The 21,617-nt window shown below is 37.2% G+C and overlaps 1 protein-coding gene across 1 annotated transcript; it reads left to right on the top strand.

Annotated features, from left to right (window-relative positions):
- The first annotated feature begins 10,873 nt into the window (after positions 1 to 10,873).
- LOC108634575 (heat shock transcription factor, Y-linked-like) lies at positions 10,874 to 12,544 on the top strand. The gene is made up of 2 exons (XM_018044561.1): positions 10,874 to 11,386; positions 11,864 to 12,544. Exons 1-2 carry the CDS (start codon positions 10,874 to 10,876, stop codon positions 12,542 to 12,544), a joined length of 1,194 nt encoding a protein of 397 aa, XP_017900050.1.
- Positions 12,545 to 21,617: the final 9,073 nt, after the last annotated feature.

The following is a 21,617-nucleotide window of genomic DNA, read 5'->3' as shown; positions in this document are numbered from 1 at the left end:
TTGCAGATAAAGACACTGAGCATTAAAGAGACTAAATGACAGCTGAAAACCTTATGACTACAAGTCTACATGGCTCTAGAATCATAGATTTGTCCCATGTTGATTTCAATCTCTTCTATTTAAAAAAAGAATGAAAAATAAAACACAACACCACTGATCATTAGGTGATATCAAATGTAAAGGACGAGTATTTTTACAAAAGCACTATTGTACAGTGTTTAGAAACATGGACTTTGGAGTTAAAGAAGATTAAGCTGGAATTCTAAGTTAGGCACACATCAGCTGTATCTTTTTGGGCAAATTTATAACTTTTAAATGTGTTTCTGTATCTTAAAGTCAAACATGCTAATTTCTTAGACTTAATTTATCATCTCTTTCTAAAAAGCATCAGCTATTCAATGACATCTTGTTTTGAAGTAAAACTGGAAGAAAATGTATCTTAAATGTGCATTACAATTGTTTCACACATACTAATTTCATAAATGCTGATAATGAAAATAGGTAGCAAATTCAAAGTATAAAGTATATATACATAGTTAACAAGAAGCATAATTCAATGTCAAGAACTTAATACAGGCATAGCAAATTAAGAATGAACTCTCTTGATAATCTCACCCCAATTCCATACTGATATATCCTAAATTTCTCCCTCTAATCCTGACTAAATTTGAATCTAACAATGCTTCATCCTGCTCTCCACAAGTCTCTTCCCCACACAGCAGGCAAAGTGATGCCAGTATTTCTCTCATACTAATATCAGACAGACATCACACACACCACAATTGATATCCTTTATGAATATAGAGGCAAGAGTCCTTAACAAAATACTGACAACAAAATCTAACAACATATGAAAAAGGCTATGTACCATGATCACATGAGATTTGTGGAAGTATGCTAAGCTGGTTCATTATATGAAAATCAATCAACATTCTACCACTTCAATAGAATAAAGGACAAAAATCACATCTGCCTGCAGAAAAAGCACTTCCCTGAATCTAGCATTTTTTCATAATAGGGGTTAAAAAAAAAAACAATAACTAAGAACAGAAGAGAACTCTCTCAATCAAAGGGTACCTGTAAAAGACCCAAAGCTAACATCATTCAGTTCAGTCACTCAGTCGTGTCCGACTCTTTGTTATCCCATGAATCGCAGCACCCCAGGCCTCCCTGTCCATCACCAACTCCCCGGGTTCACTCAGATTCACGTCCATTGAGTCAGTGATGCCATCCAGCCATCTCATCCTCTGTCATCCCCTTCTTGTCCTGCCTCCAACCCCTCCCAGTACCAAAGTCTTTTCCAATGAGTCAACTCTTTGCATGAGGTGGCCAAAGTACTGGAGTTTCAGCTACAGCATCATTCCTTCCAAAGAATTCCCAGGGCTGATCTCCTTCAGAATGGACTGGTTGGATCTCCTTGCAGTCCAAGGCATTCTCAAGAGTCTTCTCCAACACCACAGTTCGAAAGAATTAGTTTTTCGGCACTCAGCCTTCTTCACAGTCCAACTCTCACACCCATACATGACTACTGGAAAAACCATAGCCTTGACTGGATTACTTAGTCGGCAAAGTAATGTCTCTGCTTTTGAATATGCTATCTATGTTGGTCATATCAAGGATGTCTATTCCACACTTTGGCTCGATATTATACTGGGAGTTCAATAACCAGGGCAATCAGGTAAGGAAAAGGAGTTGCTGTTTAAAAAAAAACAAAAACAAAAACAGCATTCAGAGTGGGAAGGAAAAAGTCAAAGTATATTGGAGGTAACATATTTTGTATATAGAAAATCCTAAAGAAACCACAAGCTTGCAGAATATAAGCCAAATATTTTAAAAATCAATCACAATCTATATAGTAGCAACAAATGTTCTGAAAATGGAGTTAAGTAAACACTTCAATCTACATTAGCAGTAGAAAGTATACTTAGGAAGTCAGAAACAGAAAGACAAATAACATATGGTATCACTTACATGTGGAATCTAAAATACGATACTAATGAACTTATCTATGAAGCAGAAACAGACTCACAGAAAAAGAGAGCAGACTATGTGATTACCAAGAGGGGTAGGGTAGGGGAGACATAGATTTGGAGCTGGTGATTAGCAGATGCAAACTATAATATTATATATATAGAATAGATAAACAAGATCCTACTGTATAGCACAAGGAACTATACTCATATCATGTGATAGACAATAACAGAAAAGGATATGAAAAGAATTGTGTGTGCATATGTGTGTGTGTATTCATATGAAGGAAAGAAAAGGAAAGAAAACTGTTTGCAAACACCTATAGAAACTGTATCCTTGTGTATAATGGATAGATTTTAACATGGTGCTACTGCTTCACAAAACAGTGTAAAGGCTTCTCAAAAAATTAAAACTAGATCTACCACATGATTCAGCAATTCCATTTATGGATATAAATTCAAAAGAAGTTAACATGAGGTCTTGAGATATTTGCAAAACCATGCTTACAGCATGGTTTTAATCACAACAACTAAGAGGTGGGAGCACATAAACGTCCATCAAATGTCATATATACATACAATGAAACATTATTTAGTCATATAGAGAAAATTCTTCCACATGCTACAACATACATGATCCTTTCAGACATTGAGCTAAATAAAATAAGCCAGTCATAAAAAAGACAAATACTGTATGTTTACACTTATATGAAATATCTAATATAGTCATAAAGTAGAAAGGAAGCAAAGAACAATGGAATCCAGGGTCTAGGGAATCAGGGAAGAAAAGAGTTGTTGTTTAATGGGACAGGCGATGGGTATAGAGTTTCAATTTTGCAAGATGAAAAGGTGTAGAGATCAGTTTCATAACAATGTGATAAGGAATTCCCTGGAAGTTCAGAAGTTAGGACTCCATGCACCTGGGAATAATCCTCAACCAGGAAATTATCATGCAAGCTGCATAGCACAGCTAAAACAATAGCAAAAACAACAAAACAACACTGTGACTATATGTGTGTTAATCGTTCAGGTGTGTCCAACTCTTTGCGTCCCCATGGACTCTAGCCCAGCAGACTCCTTTGTCCACGGGATTCTCCAGGCAAGAATACTGGAGTGGGTTGCCCTTTCCTTCTACAAAAAGGCTGATGAAAGTGTGTGAAATACTTAGCATGCAAAAAGGGTTAATATGGTAAAATTTAAATCACATGTTTTTTACAACGATTTAAAAGAAAAATTTACTAACCAAGAAAGAATTTGAATAGAAATTTCACTAAAGATGATATACAAATGGACAACAAGCACAAAAAAATACTGCTTAGCATGATTAGGAAAATGTAAATCAGTCTCAGTGAGATACTATCTCACACCCATTAGCTTGGCTAGAATCAAAATGAGGAATAATAACAAGTGCTGCAGAGGACGTGGATAAAAGGAATCTTCATATATTGTTGATTTAATTGCTGTAAAATTGTACATTCACTTTGGAAAAGTCGTTTGTCAATACCTCAAAAATTAAATATAGATTAGCCGAAATGTAAAGTCCATGCAAAAACAATGTTCACAGGAACATTACTCACAGTAGCCACAAAGAATACACCATCTAAATAATATCCATTAATTGATGAATGGATAAATAAACTGTGGTATATGCTCACCATGAACCCTATTGTAAGCCATATACCATATTCATATACCATCAGTTCAGTTCAGTTCAGTCACTCAGTTGTGTCTGACTCTCTGCAACCCCATGAATCGCAGCATGCCATGCCTCCCTGTCCACCACCAACTCCCGGAGTTCACTCAGATTCACGTCCATCAAGTTAGTGATGCCATCCAGACATCTCATCCTCTGTCGTCCCCTTCTCCTCCTGCCCCAATCCCTCCCAGGATCAGAGTCTTTTCCAATGAGTCAACTCTTCACATGAGGTGGCCAAAGTCCTGGAGTTTCAGCTTTAGCATCATTCCTTCCAAAGAAATCTTCAGCCATTAAAAAAATGCACTGTTATGCATCCATGAAATGGATTAATCTTGAAAATACACAAACTAGGGGACTTCCCTGGAGATCCAGTGGTTAAGACTCTGCACAGGTTCCATCCCTGGGCTGGGAAATAAGATCTGACATGCCACATAGCTAAATAAATAAATATTTTAAAAGAAAATATTATATCTGAATAAAGCCAGACAAAAAATTCACACACTGTATGCAGGAGAACTGTAGGTAGAAGAGAAGCAGGAAAGAGAAGCATTCTGTAATCCAAATGAAACTTGTTTTTGAGGGGGAGGAGGAAAAGAACTACTCTGATAAAAGCTGCCAATAAATTAAATAAAATAAAAACTAAAATTGACCACTGAGGTAAACATTTGGAATTCACTGGTGACTTTGACAAGAGTGGATTTAAAGGAAATGAAAGAATTGGAGATAACAAATTCTACAAACAAACAACTCTGTGGAAGTCTATAATAAGCAAATATGAAATAAAAGAAGCAGAAGGAGGATGTGTCCCCAGTAGACAGATTTTTAATGAGACGTGGCGTTATAGTCAGTCTGTTTGCTGATGGGAACCGTCCAGAGAAACAGAAAACTTAATCCAGAGCAAAGAAGAGAATTGCTAGAATATCACTAAATAAACAAGAATTGAGAAGAAAGCTGCGGTCCATGGGGTCATTGAGGGTCAGACATGACTGAGCGACTTCACTTTCACTTTTCACTGTCTTACATTGGAGAAGGAAATGGCAACTCACTCCAGTGTTCTTGCATGGAGAATCCCAGGGAAAGGGGAGACTGGTGGGCTGCTGTCTATGGGAATGAATAGAGTCAGACACAACCGAAGTGACTTAGCAGCAGCAGCAGCACACAAGAAGTGTACACAAGCCAAATAATTCACTCATAGTATCATAACAGAGTATCATATCATATGAAGAAAATTGGCATGGTGGATTAACGGGTATGGTAGCCAGCCTTCAAGATGACCCCAAGTGAATCACATCTCCTGATATTCCCACCCCTGTGTAGTTCTCTCTCAATCTATCACAGGGTTGACCTGTGAGACTAAGCAAATACAGAAGTGAAGATGTGTAACATCTGAAAAAAGACTCTGCACTTTATCTTGGGGGCAACTTCTTTACTGAATCACTAATTCTGCGGGAAAACAGCAGCCTTCACATAAGCAGCCCATTGGAGAGGCCCACAGAAGGAGGAACTGAGGCCTCATGGGTACAGCCAAGTGAGAGAGCTTAGATTCAACAAGCCAAGTCTTCAGAGGTTGCCAAACCAGAGAAAAGCTTGACTACAACCTCAGGAGAGATGCTGAAAATAAACTACCCAACTGGATTCTAGGCCAAGAAATAACAAATGTAAGTTCTTTCAAACTATTCAATTTTGAGATGATATGTACAACACAAGCATTTTGAATTATAATATCATTCACATCATACTTACACAGAGAAGAGTTCTCCTATAAATATGGCAAAAATTTAAAAACACAAACCAAAACACCTAATAACAGGAGTTTCCTGGCAGTCCAGTGATTAGGACCCAGCCTTCTCACTGTCAGGATCCTGTGTTTGATCCCTGGTTGGGAGACTAATATCCTATGAAGCCACATAGTGTGACCAGAACAGAACATGGCAACTTTGATGTGCTGTGAAGTTCAAAGCTGTACCAGCAATAGATAACTATACAACACAGCTGTAGGCACAAGTTGCTGGACATAGAGCTACCTTTCTTGTTTACTGGCATGAAATGAACTCAGATGGCCTCCCACCCCCATCCAGTGGAATTCAATTACTTGGCAAAATAAAGCCCTTAAGGGTACAGTAATGAGCAAGTAATCCCATGTAAATATGTTAAATCACAACACATTTTCTCTGAATGAACCACTTTATTCATTTATTCATTTGCTTGGCTTGTGAGATCCCAGTTCCCTGACCAGAGATTGAACTCAGACCACTGCAGTGAAAGCCCAGAATCCTAACCACAAGGCCAACAGGGAGTTCCCGCACCATCATTACTTTGATTTTGTAGCTAAAACCTTAGGATACATGCATTGTCCCATTTTAGCCTCACCAACTGGTAGTAGTCAGCTTTACACAGTTTAAAACCCATGGTGCTCTTATTTTTTTTCTTTCAAGAAGGCAGGAGAAAGCAAGCCACCGGCTTCCGTGTCTGTTTTTAAGGTTCCAACTCAGAGAGCTTCAGAGTGACCTGAATCCATGATTGCCCTGAAGTCACCCCCACTCCCACCCCCAAATCAGGGTCAGCTATTCACCAATTAGGAGAACTCTCTCTCAAAAGCAATGGTGTCAGCCCGTGAATGAAAGGAGGAAAACGGAAGGCAAGAAAGTCACAACTTTGTTCCTTACTGTAAAGATGTCTGTCACCTTACCTCAGGGGCCCACTGAAGACCTGAGCACTTGAATCTTCCCAGGCAGGAGAAAATCACATTCTGGAGGTGGACAGAGGGAAAGGTCAGGGTGAGTCACCTGTTCCTGGAATGTTCTATACACCAGGCCCTACCTGGTCCTACTCTACAGACGCTGACCAGCTGATCTCACACTCAACCAGAGCAAATGATTGAACACCTCTTCTCTGAGCTTCTTCCTTTACACCTCCCTTCTCTTAGTAACAAACAAACAGGTACTCATCTGCCAACTTCTGGAACGACCAAAGCCCTAAATCTCTGACCCCCAGGGACAGGTGCACCCCTGGAGTCTGAGGAGAGGCAGAGGAAACAGGAAAATGACTAAGGCACCATGACAGTGAAGAGGCCACTAGACTGATTTTTTTGCTGTGCCCACCTGACTGTACCTAGGTGCAAAGCCAGGTCAGGCCCAAGTCACAAACCTGCTGTGAAGATTTTTGTGTGTGTGCTTAAATATATTACGTTCCACAGGAGACCTGGGTGGGGGCTTCCCCCGATCTGGCTGTCCCAACCCTGGGGCAGGAAGGCTGCCAGAGAGCAGTGCCAGCCCAGACTAAAGGGGCCTTGGGGCCTGCGGACTGCCAGGGGAGTCCAGAGATGGTGTCCAGTGCTCACAGCCCTCAGGGGTGACCTGCCCCTTGCTTAAGGAACTTGACCATCCACCTGGATCTTGAAGCCCCTCCTCTTGCAATTCCATTTGGATCAATGTAGGGCAGCTTGCCCCTGTTTTTTCACAGCCTACAGCGAGCTGAGAATGAGCTTTTTTTTTTTTTTTTAATTTTAGAGCCTTACACTTTTTAATGGCTGAGGAAAGCCAAAAAGAATATTATTTTATGACGTTAAAATTATTTGAAATTCAATTTTCCGAGTCCATAAAGTTGGAAAAGGGACTTACCAGTTCTTTTGGTTATTGTCTATGGCTGCAAATTTGATTAATCACCAAAGATCGTATTCACAAAGCCTCAAGTATTTCCTTTTTGGCCCTTTCCAGAGTCTTTTTTAATGCTCTGTTCTGCTGGAAGTCTCCTAGTAGTCATATGTGGGAATAAAGTTTGGTTTTGTTACAATATTTTCTTCTCTGTTGTATTCATTTTTCATTCTTTTTGAATTTCATTTCTTATCACTATAAAAATTTTCTGTTGCTCATCTTCACAACTTTTTGAAATAGTTATTTGTAACTCTTATTTCTTTTATATGTAATGCTATAAATTTACCTAATTTGTTTCTGTTGTTCAGTGTCTCAGTCATGTTGGACTCTTTGCAACCCCATGGACTGCATGCAGCACACCAGGCTTCCCTGTCCTTCATTGTCTCCTGGAGTTTGCTCAAACTCTTGTCCGTTGAGTTGGTGATACTATCCAACCATCTCATCCTTTGCTGCCCACTTATTGTCTTGTCCGCATTCTTTCCCAGCATCAAGGTCTTTTTCCAATGATTTGGCTTTTCACATCAGGTGACCAAACTGTTGGATCCTTCCAGTGAATATTCAGAGTTGATTTCCCTTAGGATTGACTGGTTGGATCTTGCTGTCCAAGGTACTCTCAAGAGTCTTCTCCAACACCACAGTTAAAAAGCATCAAATCTTCAGCATTCAGCCTTCTTTATGATCTATCTGACATCCATACATGACTCCTGGAAAAACTATAGCTTGGACTAGACTGGATTTGTGAGCAACGCAATGTCTCTGCTTTTTAATATGCTGTCTAGGTTTGTCATACTTTTCTTCCAAGGGGCAAATATCCTTTAATTTCATGGCTGCAGCTACCATCCACAATCATTTCAGACCCTAAGAAAATAAAGTCTGTCACTGTTTCCATTATTTTGCCATACAAATTTAACTGTGTCCCACAATTTTTGCTGAATAGTATGTTCATTATCATTCACTTCCATGTATATCCTAATATTCTCCGCTTAAGACAAAAAATTATATATTGTATGGGCTTCCCTGGCCGCTCAAATGGTAAAGAACTTTCCAGCCAGTGCGGGAGACACAAGAGGCCCACGTCCGATCCTTGGTCAGGAAGATCCTCTGGAGAAAATAATGGCAATCTGCTCCAGTAGCATTTTACATACTGAATTATGGACAAGTGATTCGGATGTATACATCATATAATTATAATGTTCAGCTAACCAGAAGAGCCTGATTATGATCTATACACAGTGCACTGTGCATCTGTTTTACCCATTAAATGGGTAGCTGTTACCCCAAGTCCTGTTAGCTGATCATTGTACATTTGGTTCAGACATGTTCCTATGTTACTGCAGACTCTATTTAAATGTGTATGCAACATGAGGATAGAAACAGCTTTCTTAAAACAATATCTTTAACTTAAAGTTGTGATTTGATAGGCTCAAGGTGTCCTCATAAGTATGAACCCCATCTCTTATTACAGAAAGAATAGTGGAAGATGAGCTAGATTAAGGGAGAGCCTTTCAGCAACAGGATCTGAATTATTCAGCCAGAAAATAATTAAGTAATACAAGAGTATGGTTTTCCTGTTGTCATGTATGGATGTGAGAGTTGGACTGTGAAGAAGGCTGAGCACGGAAATTTGATGCTTTTGAACTGTGGTGTTGGAGAAGACACTTGAGAGTCCCTTGGACTGCAAGGAATCCAACTAGTTCATTCTGAAAGAGATCACCCTTGGGATTTTTTTGGAAGGAATGATGCTAAAGCTGAAACTCCAGTACTTTGGCCACCTCATGTGACAAGTTGAGTCATTGGAAAAGACTCTGATGCTAGGAGGGATTGGGGGAAGGAGGAGAAGGAGATGACAGAGGATGAGATGGCTGCATGGCATCACTGACTCAATTGACATGACTCTTAGTGAACTCTGGGAGTTGGCGATGGACAGGGAGACCTGGCGTGCTGCAATTCATAGGGTCACAAAGAGTCGGACATGACTGAGTGACTGAAGTGAACTGAACTGGGCTTCCAAAACAGTTCATTTAGAACCTTGGTGGCAAGGAAAGTGTTTGGCCAACTAAATAAAGTTGCCTAAAATTATATTTTGACACGTACATGCATTTATGTGAGTACAAATATATATATATATATTTATAATGGCTTATAACTCCTGTTAGGTACAAGGGCAATGGAAATAATTAAAACCCAAAAGTAGAATGATTCAAAAACCTACTTGGTTATTGAATATATGTAAAGTGGAAATACTTCAAAATGTGTTTTCTTGGATGCATCAAAAATATGAGGACTCTTATGTCACTCCCTTCTTTCCTTTTAATAAACATCTACCAATTTTCAAATGTTTGTCCAGATTTAATGACAAATATATATATATATATATATAATATCTCCATATATATATATAGTTTGCATAACAGAAAATATTGATAGCAAACTTAGATTTCAGGATTATTTCCAACTCTGAGCTCCATTTCAACAGGAAACTGCCGAAGTTGTTGTTGACTCAAACACTCCAAGAGCTGCAGAATTTGAAACAGAAATCAAACCTGCAACTGAGATTTTTTGTCACATTTATGATAAACCTAATTCAACACTTTATTTTCTTTCTTGTTCTAAATACTCTCTTCTAAAGATTGAAAAGTATGAAAAGAGAGAGAGATAAGTAGGAGTTTGTAGACCTTCTCATGTTCCAAGAGGAATTTTAATCTGAGAAGTTAGAAAAGGCAGAAACAAAGGGAAATAATGAAGCAATATAAATTAATAATGATTTAGCCATTAAGCAAAGTCAAGGATCTTTAGTTCCTCCTCAAGGGCCATAGGCAATATTCTGAACAATATCCTGTAAACAGTTTCAGAGATGCTAAATCCCCAGCCAGGCTGAAATTTAAGTACATAGACTACAGAGTAGTTGGAACTAGCCAGTCAATAATGTTATCTCCCAATATCTTCAGTAACAAACCATTAGCAGAATGTCCTAAACTGATCATACACCCCATGACCCACCATTACTCTGTTGTTAAAATCCTTCCCTGAAAGCATTTGGGGAGTGTGGGTCTTTTAAGCACTAGCTGCTAGGATGCCTTGCATGGTCCTACAATAAACACTACACTTGCTTTCACTGCAACCCACAGTCGGTTGATTGACTTTATTTTACAGAAGCAAGCAGACCCAAGTTTGGTTTGACAACAGTATACAAAGGTGATAAATCACTTTTATTTCAGAAACCAAGTAGATTTATTGATACGATTTGAGATTTTTCAGGTTTCATATTATTGGTTGCTATTAATGTAAGCAACCTGTATTTTAAATTGATACAAAAGTAAACACTGGTTTAACATTATCCTTCAAATGCTAGGAGACCAGTGACTTTGTGATGTCATAGCTACCCTTCAATTGCTAGGAGACCAGTGACTTTGTGATATCACAGCTTTTTTACTTTGAGAACCGCTGTGATAGTCTAGAGAGTTTATCTCTGCAGGCCAGTCAAGCACCATTTGAAGTTGCAGTGTGTAAAATCAGACAAATAAGAACAGTATCTGAAGAAAGATTTCTTTGAGATGGCACATATTCCTTCAGAAATTCAAGATATGCCTCCTAAAGATGAATCAACTGGTTCAGGAACCTCCATTCGATCTACTTTGTGTGATTATACACTTACTGAGGACTCTGTTTTGAGATCTATGATTGAAGAAGATGCTTTTAAGGCTTTGTTTGAGGAAGTCGTGATAAAAATGCCACGATACAAATTTTCTGTCTCTGAAACAGATGAATTGAACGATTTTCTTTCACTAACTTTTCCTCAAAAACTTTGGAAGCTAGTTGAAAGTGATCAGTTTAAATCTATTTGGTGGGATGAGAGTGGCACTTCTGTAGTGATCAATGAAGAAGTCTTCAAGAAAGAAGTCTTAGAAAGAAAGGCCCCTTTCAGAATATTTGAAACTGATAGTATGAAAAGTTTAGTTCGACAGCTTAACCTTTATGGGTTTAAAAAAAAGCAACACACTTTTCAAAGATCTGCTTCACTAGCTGACTTTCTGGAAGAAAAAAGCAATGTCTCTGTTTTGAGCAAGGTATTCCAAAATTTTCACTTATTATTGGCAATATTTAAGATTAAATATATAACCTCGACAGCAGCATGTTCACATATGTAGCTAAAAAATTTAAAATTGAGATAATTCTTTAAAAAGTTTTATTTTTTGAAGTTGAGAAGAGCTGGAGGTTAAAATATTTAATATTTAACAAACATTCCTAGCAACTTGAAACTAGGTACAAGTCCTGAAGCTAATTAAAGTGGAATTTACTGTATATGTTTATAACATATTTTAACCTGGTATTTTCTGTATATACTGTATATTTTTACAATATAATTTTACTTGAGGATCATAATTGTTTCTAACATGTAAGGTGTTAAAATTACTAATGGAGGTGTTTTATTTGATGCTATTTTATTTGTATCACTAAAAGAATACATTTTTATAGATTAGTTTTCCTTGTCAGTTTTACCTTGTTTTATAAAGAAATTAAATAATTTTATTGTTTGATTTTAGTTACAGATCTATCATAATCCAAATTTCAAAAGAGGCTATCCCCAACTTTTATTAAGAATGAAAAGAAGAATTGGGATTAAAAATGTCTCTCCAATAGCTTCATTAATTCAAGATTACAAGAAGAAGAATGTTATAGCAAGGGGCAACATAGATAATTGTAACTCTAGCTCTCCTCCTGAAACTAGTGGGGAGAGTGCATTTTCAGCCTCCGTAAGTTTAAGTGTGCCTTTCACACCTTATACCAGGCAGACAGTCGATAATACAAGTGCCCTATCTCCGTGTGATTTTCCTTCCCCATCATCAACATCAGTTAGACAGACAGAAAATATTGTGATGGATCAACCCGCTATTCTAAATCAGTTGAGTATTTTTAATCGGCTCTCACATAGTAGCTACACTGAAGCAAATGGCCTCATGGAGAACTTTGCTACTACAACTACTTCTGCTTCTCAGAACCACATTGTATCTCCCTTACAGAGCAGTTATGTTGGACTGATGGTGCATCCTTCTAAATTTCCAGTTAGGTACAGCTATATGACAGCCCATGACAGTCCTTTTCCTAACCTGCAACAGAGAGGAAACTCATGGTCCCCAGTGCCAAGGATCCATGATACATCTTCCTCCTCTCTTTCAAGGTCAACTCATCAAAAATCTTCATTATATGAAAACCATCCTAATTAAATCAGATCTATCAAATAAGTGTCAGATTACGCAGCATAAGGAAGAGTAAAATTTATGGTTGGATATGTCAACAAATTCCTACAATTCTCATATTTGAACAATAAAGTTGCATATCATCTTCATTAGTTTCATTTTGTTATGTGTTAATCTTCAAATAGTTTCATTTTCTATTTTGAATCTAGTAAAATGAGGCTTTATTTCAATATCTATTTTACTGTGTTGTTTTATAAACTGTGTAGTTCAAGGAAACATTCTTTATGCATCCTAGGTAAATGACACCTAATCAATTTTTTGTAAGCAAGGAAATGAGAACAATGGGAAAAGAGGTAATGGATATAAAATTGACTTCTGAAATCAATGGGTGTATAAATTAGGATCGTATGGGAGAAGGAAGAGATATGAATAAAATTTAAAAATGCAAATACAGAGTACATACTTTAGAGCATTCTCAGTTATACCATAACCTATGAGTTATTGGATAGAGTCTTAAGAGGTTAGACAGATTGTCTTCATTATGGAAATTCATTTTATACTTGAAAATATAGATGTTGTAGCATATCCAAAATCATCACCATCATACCATCACTGGGATACCAAAGTTAATATGATGTAGTCAATGATTGGTCCATGGTCAGCACAAGATAGGTATTTTGCACGTGGTATTTTTATGGGGTCATTTTTAAACTGCTCTCCTTAAGGCATGCCTTTATTTCCTCCCACCAAGATTCCACCCTATATTTCCTAATGCATATTTAGATGTTGCTTATGTGTTCCCACAGACACAGAATAAATTCCTTGTGTCGATTGCAGCACCTCAGCATGGTTAACAAGTTCTTTGAAGACATGACATCTATTTCCTTAGTTGTTTCATTATCTTTCTGTTACACTGTGCTTCTGGAGCTCAAACAAACTACTTTCAGTCATGCTAAACCCCACCTCACAATTTTGTCTCAACTCTTTCTTAGGGTTGGAAGGAACCTCTGTTTGCCCTCCTATCAAGATAAGCACAGATATCAGGTCTTTGATGTGCTTTGGGTCTACTCACTTTTCTTTATATATCTTCAGTTCAGCTTATTTCAGTCGCTCAGTCATGTCTAACTTTTTGCGACCCCATGAATCCCAGCATGCCAGACCTCCCTGTTCATCACCATCTCCCAAAGTTCACTCAGACTCAAGTCCATCGAGTCCATGATGCCATCCAACCATCTCATCCTAGGTCGTCCCCTTCTCCTCCTGCCCCCAATCCCTCCCAGCATCAAAGTCTTTTCCAATGAGTCAACTCTTCTCATGAGGTGGCCAAAGTACTGGAGTTTCAGCTTCACCATCATTCATCCATACATGACCAAAGGAAAAACCATACCCTTGACTAGATGGAACTTAGTCCTCAAAGTAATGTCTCTGTTTTTGAATATGCTATGTAGGTTGGTCACAACTTTTCTTCCAAGGAGTGTCTTTTAATTTCATGGATGCAGTGATTTTGGAGCCCTAAAAAATAAAGTCTGATACTGTTTCCACTGTTTCCCCATCTATTTCCCATGAAGTGATGGGACCGGATGCCATGATCTTTGTTTTCTGAATGTTGAGCTTTAAGCCAACATTTTGGCTCTCCTCTTTCACTTTCATCAAGAAGATTTTTAGCTCCTCTTCACTTTATGCCATAAGGGTGATATCATCTGCATATCTGAGGTTCTTGATATTTCTCCCGGCAATCTTGATTCCAGCTTGTGTTTCTTCCAGTCCAGAGTTTCTCATGATGTACTCTGCATATAACTTAAATAATCAGGGTGACAATATACAACCTTGATGCACTCCTTTTCCTATTTGGAACCAGTCGTTGTTCCATGTCCAGTTCTGTTACTTCCTGACCTGCATGCACATTTCTCAAGAGGCAGGTTAAGTGGTCTGATATTCCCATCTCTTTCAGAAATTTCCACGGTTTATTGTGATCCACACAGTCAAAGGCTTTGGCATAGTCAATAAAAAAGAAATAGAGGTTTTTCTGGAATTCTCTTGCTTTTTCCATGATCCAGCAGATGTTGGCAATTTGATTTTTGGTTCCTCTGCCTTTGCTAAAACCAGCTTGAACATCAGGGGTTCATGGTTCACATATTACTGAAGCACATCAGCTAAAACTTAGAGCCTGAAAATGCCACATTTTAAGTACTTACTGAATTATCAATAAAGAAATGCAATAACCAATCAAATGCTGTATACATTACTCAAGAACTTCCCATAACCTGCACTATCATAATTAACCTTTCTTATTAACTGAGAATTTTTTTCCAAGTTGATCAATATTTATTAAATATACATGAATGCCGCATGTGGTAGTTCAAATTGTAAAATGGTTGCTGCTCTCATGAAATTAACAGTCTGTTAGAATGCATTCTGAGCATGTTGTTTCAGGCTCCACTTCCCTAAAATTCTGTAGCAGTTATAGAGATATGTATTTAAATAAAGGTATTATTCAATTTAATCATTTAGAAAAGTCTGGAGTAAGCAGGGGTCAAAATCAATGGCTAATCCTTAATATATTTTACAATGAAATACTATGAACAGGGTGTCTGTTTGTTGGACTTTCCAGATTGTCATAAACACTACCTAGAAGTCTTGGCAATTGCAAATTTGTGGCCATTCATTTCTTTAATATAAATTTATTTATTTTAATTGGAGGCTAATTACAATATTGTATTGGTTTTGCTATATATTGACATGAATCAGCCGTAGGTGTACATGTGTTCCCCATCCTGAACCCCCCTCGCACCTCCCTCCCCATCCCATCCCTCTGGATCAACCCAGTGCACCAGCCCCAAATACCCTGTATCATGCATCAAACCTAGACTGGTGATTCGTTTCACATAGATAATATACATGTTTCAATGACATTCTCCCATACCATCTCACCCTCACCCTCTCCCACAGAGTCCAAAATACTGTTCTATACATTTGTGTCTCTTCTGCTGTCTCACATACAGGTTATTGTTACCATTGTTCTAAATTTCGTATATATGCATTAGTATACTGTATTGGTGTTTTCTCTTTCTGGCTTACTTCACTCTGTATAATAGGCTACAGTTTCATCCACCTCAGAACTGCTTCATTTTTTTAATGTATGCATTTTCCAACTGCATGCATTTTTTTAATGGCTGAGTAATATTCCATTGTGTACATGTACCACAGGTTTCTTATCGTTGGTCTCCTGATGGACATCTAGGTTGTTTCCATGTCCTAGCTAATATACAATTCTGTGATGAACACTGGGGTACACGTGTCTCTTTCAGTTCTGCTTTCCTTGATGTGTATGCCGAGCAGTAGAATTGCTGGGTCATATGGCAGTTATATTTCCAGCTTTTTAAAGAATCTCCACACTGTTCTTTAATGTGGCTGCACTTGTTTGCATTTACACCAACAGTGTAAGAGGGTTCCTCTTTTCTCCACACCATCTCCAGCAATTATTGTTTGTATACTTTTGGATAGTAGCCATTCTGGCTGGTGTGAAGTGGTACCTCATTGAGGTTTTGATTTGTATTTCTCTGATAATGAGTAATGTTGATCATCTTTTCATTTGTTTGTTAGCCATCTGTATGTCTTCTTTGGAGAAATGTCTGTTTAGTTCTTTGGCCCATTTTTTAATTGGGTCGTTTATTTTTCTGGAATTGAGCATCAGGAGTTGCTTGTATGTTATTGAGATTAATCCCTTGTCAGTTGCTTCATTTGCTATTATTTTCGCCCATTCTGAAGGCTGTCTTTTTCACTTTGCTTGTAGTTTCCTTTGTTGTGCAGAAGTTTTAATTAGGTCCCATTTGCTTATTTTCGCTTTTATTTCCAATATTCTGGGAGGAGGGTCATAGATGATCCTTCTGTGATTTATGTCAGAGAGTGTTTTGCGTATGTTTTCCTCTAGGAAAGTTTCTGGTCTTATATTTAGATCTAATCCATTTTGAGTTTATTTTTGTGTATGGTGTTAGAAAGTGTTCTAGTTTCATTTTTTTACAAGTGGTTGGCCAGTTTCCCTAGCACCACTTGTTAAAGAGATTATCTTTTCTCCATTCTATAATCTTGCCTCCTTTGTTGAATATAAGGTGTCCATAGGTGTGAGGATTTATCTCTGGGCTTTCTATTTTTTTCCATTGATCTATATTTCTATATTTGTGCCAGTACCATACTGTCTTGATGACTGTGTCTTTGCAGTCAGGCAGGCTGATTCCTCCAGTTTCATTCTTCTTTCTCAAGATTGTTTCGGGTACTCGAGGTTTTTTGTATATCCATACAAATTGTGAAATTATTAATTCTAGTTCTGTGAAAAATACCATTGGTAGCTTGATAGGGATTTCATTGAATCTATAGATTGCTTTGGGTAGTATACTCATTTTCACTATATTCTTTCTTCTGACTCATGAACACAGCCTATTTCTCCATTGATTTCGGTCTTCTTTGAATTCATTCACCAGTGTTTTATAGTTTTTTTTTATTTATATATGTCGTTTGTTTGTTTATGTATATATATTCCTCAGTATTTTATTCTTTTTGTTCCAATGGTGAATGAACTGTTTAATTACTCTGTTTTCTCATTGTTAGTGTATAGGAATGCAAGGAATTTCTGCATGTTGACTTTATATCCTGCAAATTTACTATATTCATTTATTAACTGTAGTAATTTTCTGGTGCAGTCTTTAGGGTTTTCATTGTATAGGATCATGTCATCTGAAAACAGTGAGAGTTTTACTTCTTTTTTTCCAATTTGGATTCCTGTTATTTCTTTTTTTTATTCTGATTGCTGTGGCCAAAAATTCCAAAACTTTGTTGAGTAGTAGTGATGAGAGTGGACACTCTTGTCTTGTTCCTGAGTTTAGGGAAAATGCTTTCAATTTTTCACCATTGAGGATAATGTGTGCTGTGGGTTTGATATATATATATATATATATATATATATATATATTATTATGGTGAGGTATGTTCATTCTATTCATGCTTTTTGGATGGCTTTTATCATAAATGGATGTTAATTTTGTCAAAGGCTTTCTCTGCATCTATTGAGACAATCATATTGTTTTTATGTTTCAATTTGTTAATGTGGTGTATTACACTGTTGATTTGTGGATATTGAAGAATCCTTGCATCCCTGGGATAAAGCCCACTTGGTCATAATGTATAATGTTTTTAATATGTTATTAGATTTTGTTTGCTAGAATTTTGTTAAGAATTGTTGGGTCTATGTTCATCAGTGATATTGGCCTGTAGTTTTCTTTTTTTTCTGGCATCTTTGTCAGATTTTGGTATTAGGGTGATGGTGGCCTCATAGAATGGCTTTGGAACTTAACCTTCCTCTGCAATTTTCTGCAAGAGTTTAAGTAGGATAGGTGTTAGCTATTTTCTAAATTCTTGGTAGTGTTCAGCTTTGAAGCTGTCTGGTCCTGGGCTTTTGTTTGCCAAGATTTCTGATTATAGTTTCTGTCTCCATGCTTGTGATGGGTCTGTTAAAATTTTCTATTTCTTCCTGGTTTACTTTTGAAAAGTTGTACTTTTCTAAGAATTTATCCATTTCTTCCAAGTTATCCATTTTATTGACATATAGTTGCTGATAGTAGTCTCTTATGATCTTTAGTATTTCTGCCTTGTCTGTTGTGATCTCTCCTTTTTCATTTCTAATTTTATTGATTTGATTCTTCCCCTTTATTTTTCTTGATGAGTCTAGCTAATGGTTTATCAATTTTATTTATCTTCTCAAAGAACCATCTTTTGACTTTCTTGATTTTTGCTGTGGTCTCTTTTGTTTCTTTTGCATTTATTTCTGCCCTAATTTTTAAAAATAAATTTATTGATTTTCACTGGAGGTTAATTACTTTACAGTATTATATCCTTTCCTTCTACAAATGCTGAGGTTCTTCATTTCTTCCTTTTCAAGTGGTTTTAGCTGTAGAGTTAGGTTATTTATGTGACTTTTTTCTTATTTCTTAAGATTAGCCTGTATTGCTATGAACCTTCCCCTTAGCACTGCTTTTACAGTGTTCCATAGGTTTTGGGTTATTGTGTATTCATTTTAATTTGTTTCTATGCATATTTTATTTCTTTTTTTATTTTTTCTGTGATTTGCTGGTTATTCAGCAGCGTGTTTTTCAGCCTCCATATGCTGGAATGTTTGATAGTTTTTCCACCTGTAATTAACATCTAATCTTATTGCATTGTGGTCAGAAAAGTTGCTTGGAATTATTTCATTTTTTTAAACCAAGGCTAGATTTATGGCCCAGGATGTGATCTATCATGGAGAAGGTTCCATGTGCACTTGAGAAAAAGGTGAAATTCATTGTTTTGGGATGGAATGTACTATAGATATTGATTAGGTCTATCTGGTCTGTTGTACCATTTAAAGTTTGTGTTTGGTTGTTAATTTTCTGTTTAGTTGATCTGTCCATGGTGTGACCAGGGTATTAAAGTCTCCCACTATTATTATGTTATTGTTAATTTCCCCCTTCATAGGGTTTGTCTTACATATTGTGGTGATCCTATGTTGGGTGCATATATATTTATAATTGTTATATCTTCTTCTTGGATCGATCCTTTGATCATTATGTAGTGTCCTTCTTTATCTATTTTCACAGCCTTTATTTTAAACTCTATTTTAACTGATATGAGTATTGCTACTCCTGCATTCTTTTAGTCTCTATTTGCGTGGAATATCTTTTTCCAGCCCTTCACTGTCAGTCTGTATGTGTCCCTTGCTTTGAGATGGGTCTCCTGTAAACAACATATATAGGGGTCTTGTTTTTATATCCATTAAGCCAATCTTTTTCTTTTGGTTGGGACATTCAACCATCTATATTTAAGGTATTTATTGATAAGTATGATCTCATTTACTTTGTTCCTGGCGTCCAGCCCTGGTGAATCCAGGGAATTCGAAGGGTGGACGGCATTGGCGAGGAAAACTTTTTTATTTATTGATATAAGATTAGATTAAGAAACAATAGTATAGTGGGAAAATTAAGTGGAGAAAGAGGGGTGAATAACTTGGATTACGCAGAAGACCAATAAAATTCCAGACAAGGAATTTGCACCATCTATGTTGGGCCACTGGCGCTCGCTTGAATATCTAAGGGTGCCTAGCCTTAGGCTCCCTTTCATGTGGGTCTTAACAGCCAGGGCAAGTAAGTAGACTTGGTGAGCCTCCATGCCCCAGATGGGAATTCAACCTGAAATTAAAGTAAAGAGCAGAGGGAGGGAAAGAGAGAAAGAGAGAGAGAAAAAAACACAGGGGAAACCAGTCCAGCAACTGGCTCCCGACATCTCCCCCTTATTTATTGATTGATTTATTTACTTATTTTTAAAATCAGGTGTAGTTCAGTCACGAGATTCTGAATGCTCTGCCAAAGAATCCTGACAGTACAAGGAAGAATGATCATGAGGATCAAGATTTAGATGAAACTAAAAACAGTAGACAGAGTAGTCTTTCCAGAAATGAAGTTAGAGAAGGTGTGGAAAAAGTTATTGGCTTCTCCTGAGGCATTAAAATATAATCGGGAGTGTTCCAAGGTCTGAATCTGATTATGAAGTTTCCCCAAGTCTAAGCTAATATCTGAGCTATCCCAAACAACTAAAACATATTGTCGAGTCAATGATTGCTGCTACAGGAACAGAAGTAATTGCAGTTATCAATGCTGATATTCCAAAAATAAGTAAGTCCACTAATCATACAAATCAGTAGTTACAATTACATAAATAGCATAAGTTACATAAGGTAGGGTGTACGTTTTAACACCATGAAAGAACAAACATTATATTGAGGAGTGAAACAGGATGAAAGCATACATTGCTCACAAGACACTACATTAAGTCCATTTGTACATTAAGTTTTCTGCAATCATTGGTAAAAAGAAAAACATAAGGAGAGGATAGACAAGCCAAAATAGAGTAAATAGAGTCATTTTCTGGTTGGAGTTTGCGCTGCAGAAGCTGTCAGTCCTGCCGGGATCTTGATGTTTATCTTGCCTCTCCTGCTGGTGGGAGCTTCAGCCCTCGCCCCACCCTCTGCTGAACCTTGGCGGCCAAGCTACATGAAAATTTGAGCAAATAGTATACAGTTCCCATATATCTCCTTTCCCCATCAACCCTCCATCCCATAGTTTTGCAGATGGATGCTGGAGCTGCTACCGGGCTGTGAGTGCGGTGCACTGGATTCCCTCAGTCAGTCAGGCTGGCCCCGTCCGCGGCTCCCGGCAAGTGGCTGTTTTGCATGGTGGAGGCGCCAGCGGTGGCAGAGGAGTTTCCTTTTTCTTTTTTGTGGTGAATCGGCTGTCTTGGGGACTGTGACATGGCAAATCACCCTGTCCAGGATCCAAATTGGTGAATCTGCATCCTGTGGAAAAAAAATACAAGCACTTCCTCAACCAGCAATTAACCAGTCAGGATCTCTTCTTATTGTTCGGGGAGGAGATCTTTCCACTTTATCAATGGTTTTACATTTTACTGTTGCAGGCGAATCAGCATTTAACTTATTACGAGGAGAACATGTTGTGAAATCTGATGGGGGAAAACTATACTTAAATTCCCCTTTCTTAATTTTTGAATTAACAAAACATGTGAGGGTAAATGATGCAAGATTTGACCACAATAATTTCCTATAGCAATCTTCCAATCATCATCAAACATTTGAAAAGCATCAAGTTGTTCTCTGTTATATGGAATTACAATTTTTGATGGCTCTTTACTAAACAATATAATAAATCAATATACTTTAATTAATATTTATAATTAATATATTAGTTAATATATATTTTGCAGCAATAAAATATGCACAAAACCAATACCAACCAACACAAACCAATGCACTGGAACAACATATGTCACACACACACAATAAAATTATACAGTGTATATAATGTGTTATCACAGCAAGCCAATTTTACCAATTAATATTAGCCACGTATATATTACAAGTACTGCAATATGTACATTATGCATATATAATTACACAGTATGTATTCAATATGCATATATATATAGTATACATATTAATTTATATACAAATTAATTAAATATAGGCATATAAATAGAATTAAGTATACCCCCTTTTAATTTT

Source organism: Capra hircus, unplaced genomic scaffold (assembly GCF_001704415.2).
Source record: "Capra hircus breed San Clemente unplaced genomic scaffold, ASM170441v1, whole genome shotgun sequence".
In the NCBI taxonomy this organism is placed as follows: Eukaryota; Metazoa; Chordata; class Mammalia; order Artiodactyla; family Bovidae; genus Capra; species Capra hircus.
The sequence above is the reverse complement of the archived record's forward strand: the minus strand, read 5'-3'. Positions and strand labels throughout refer to the sequence as shown.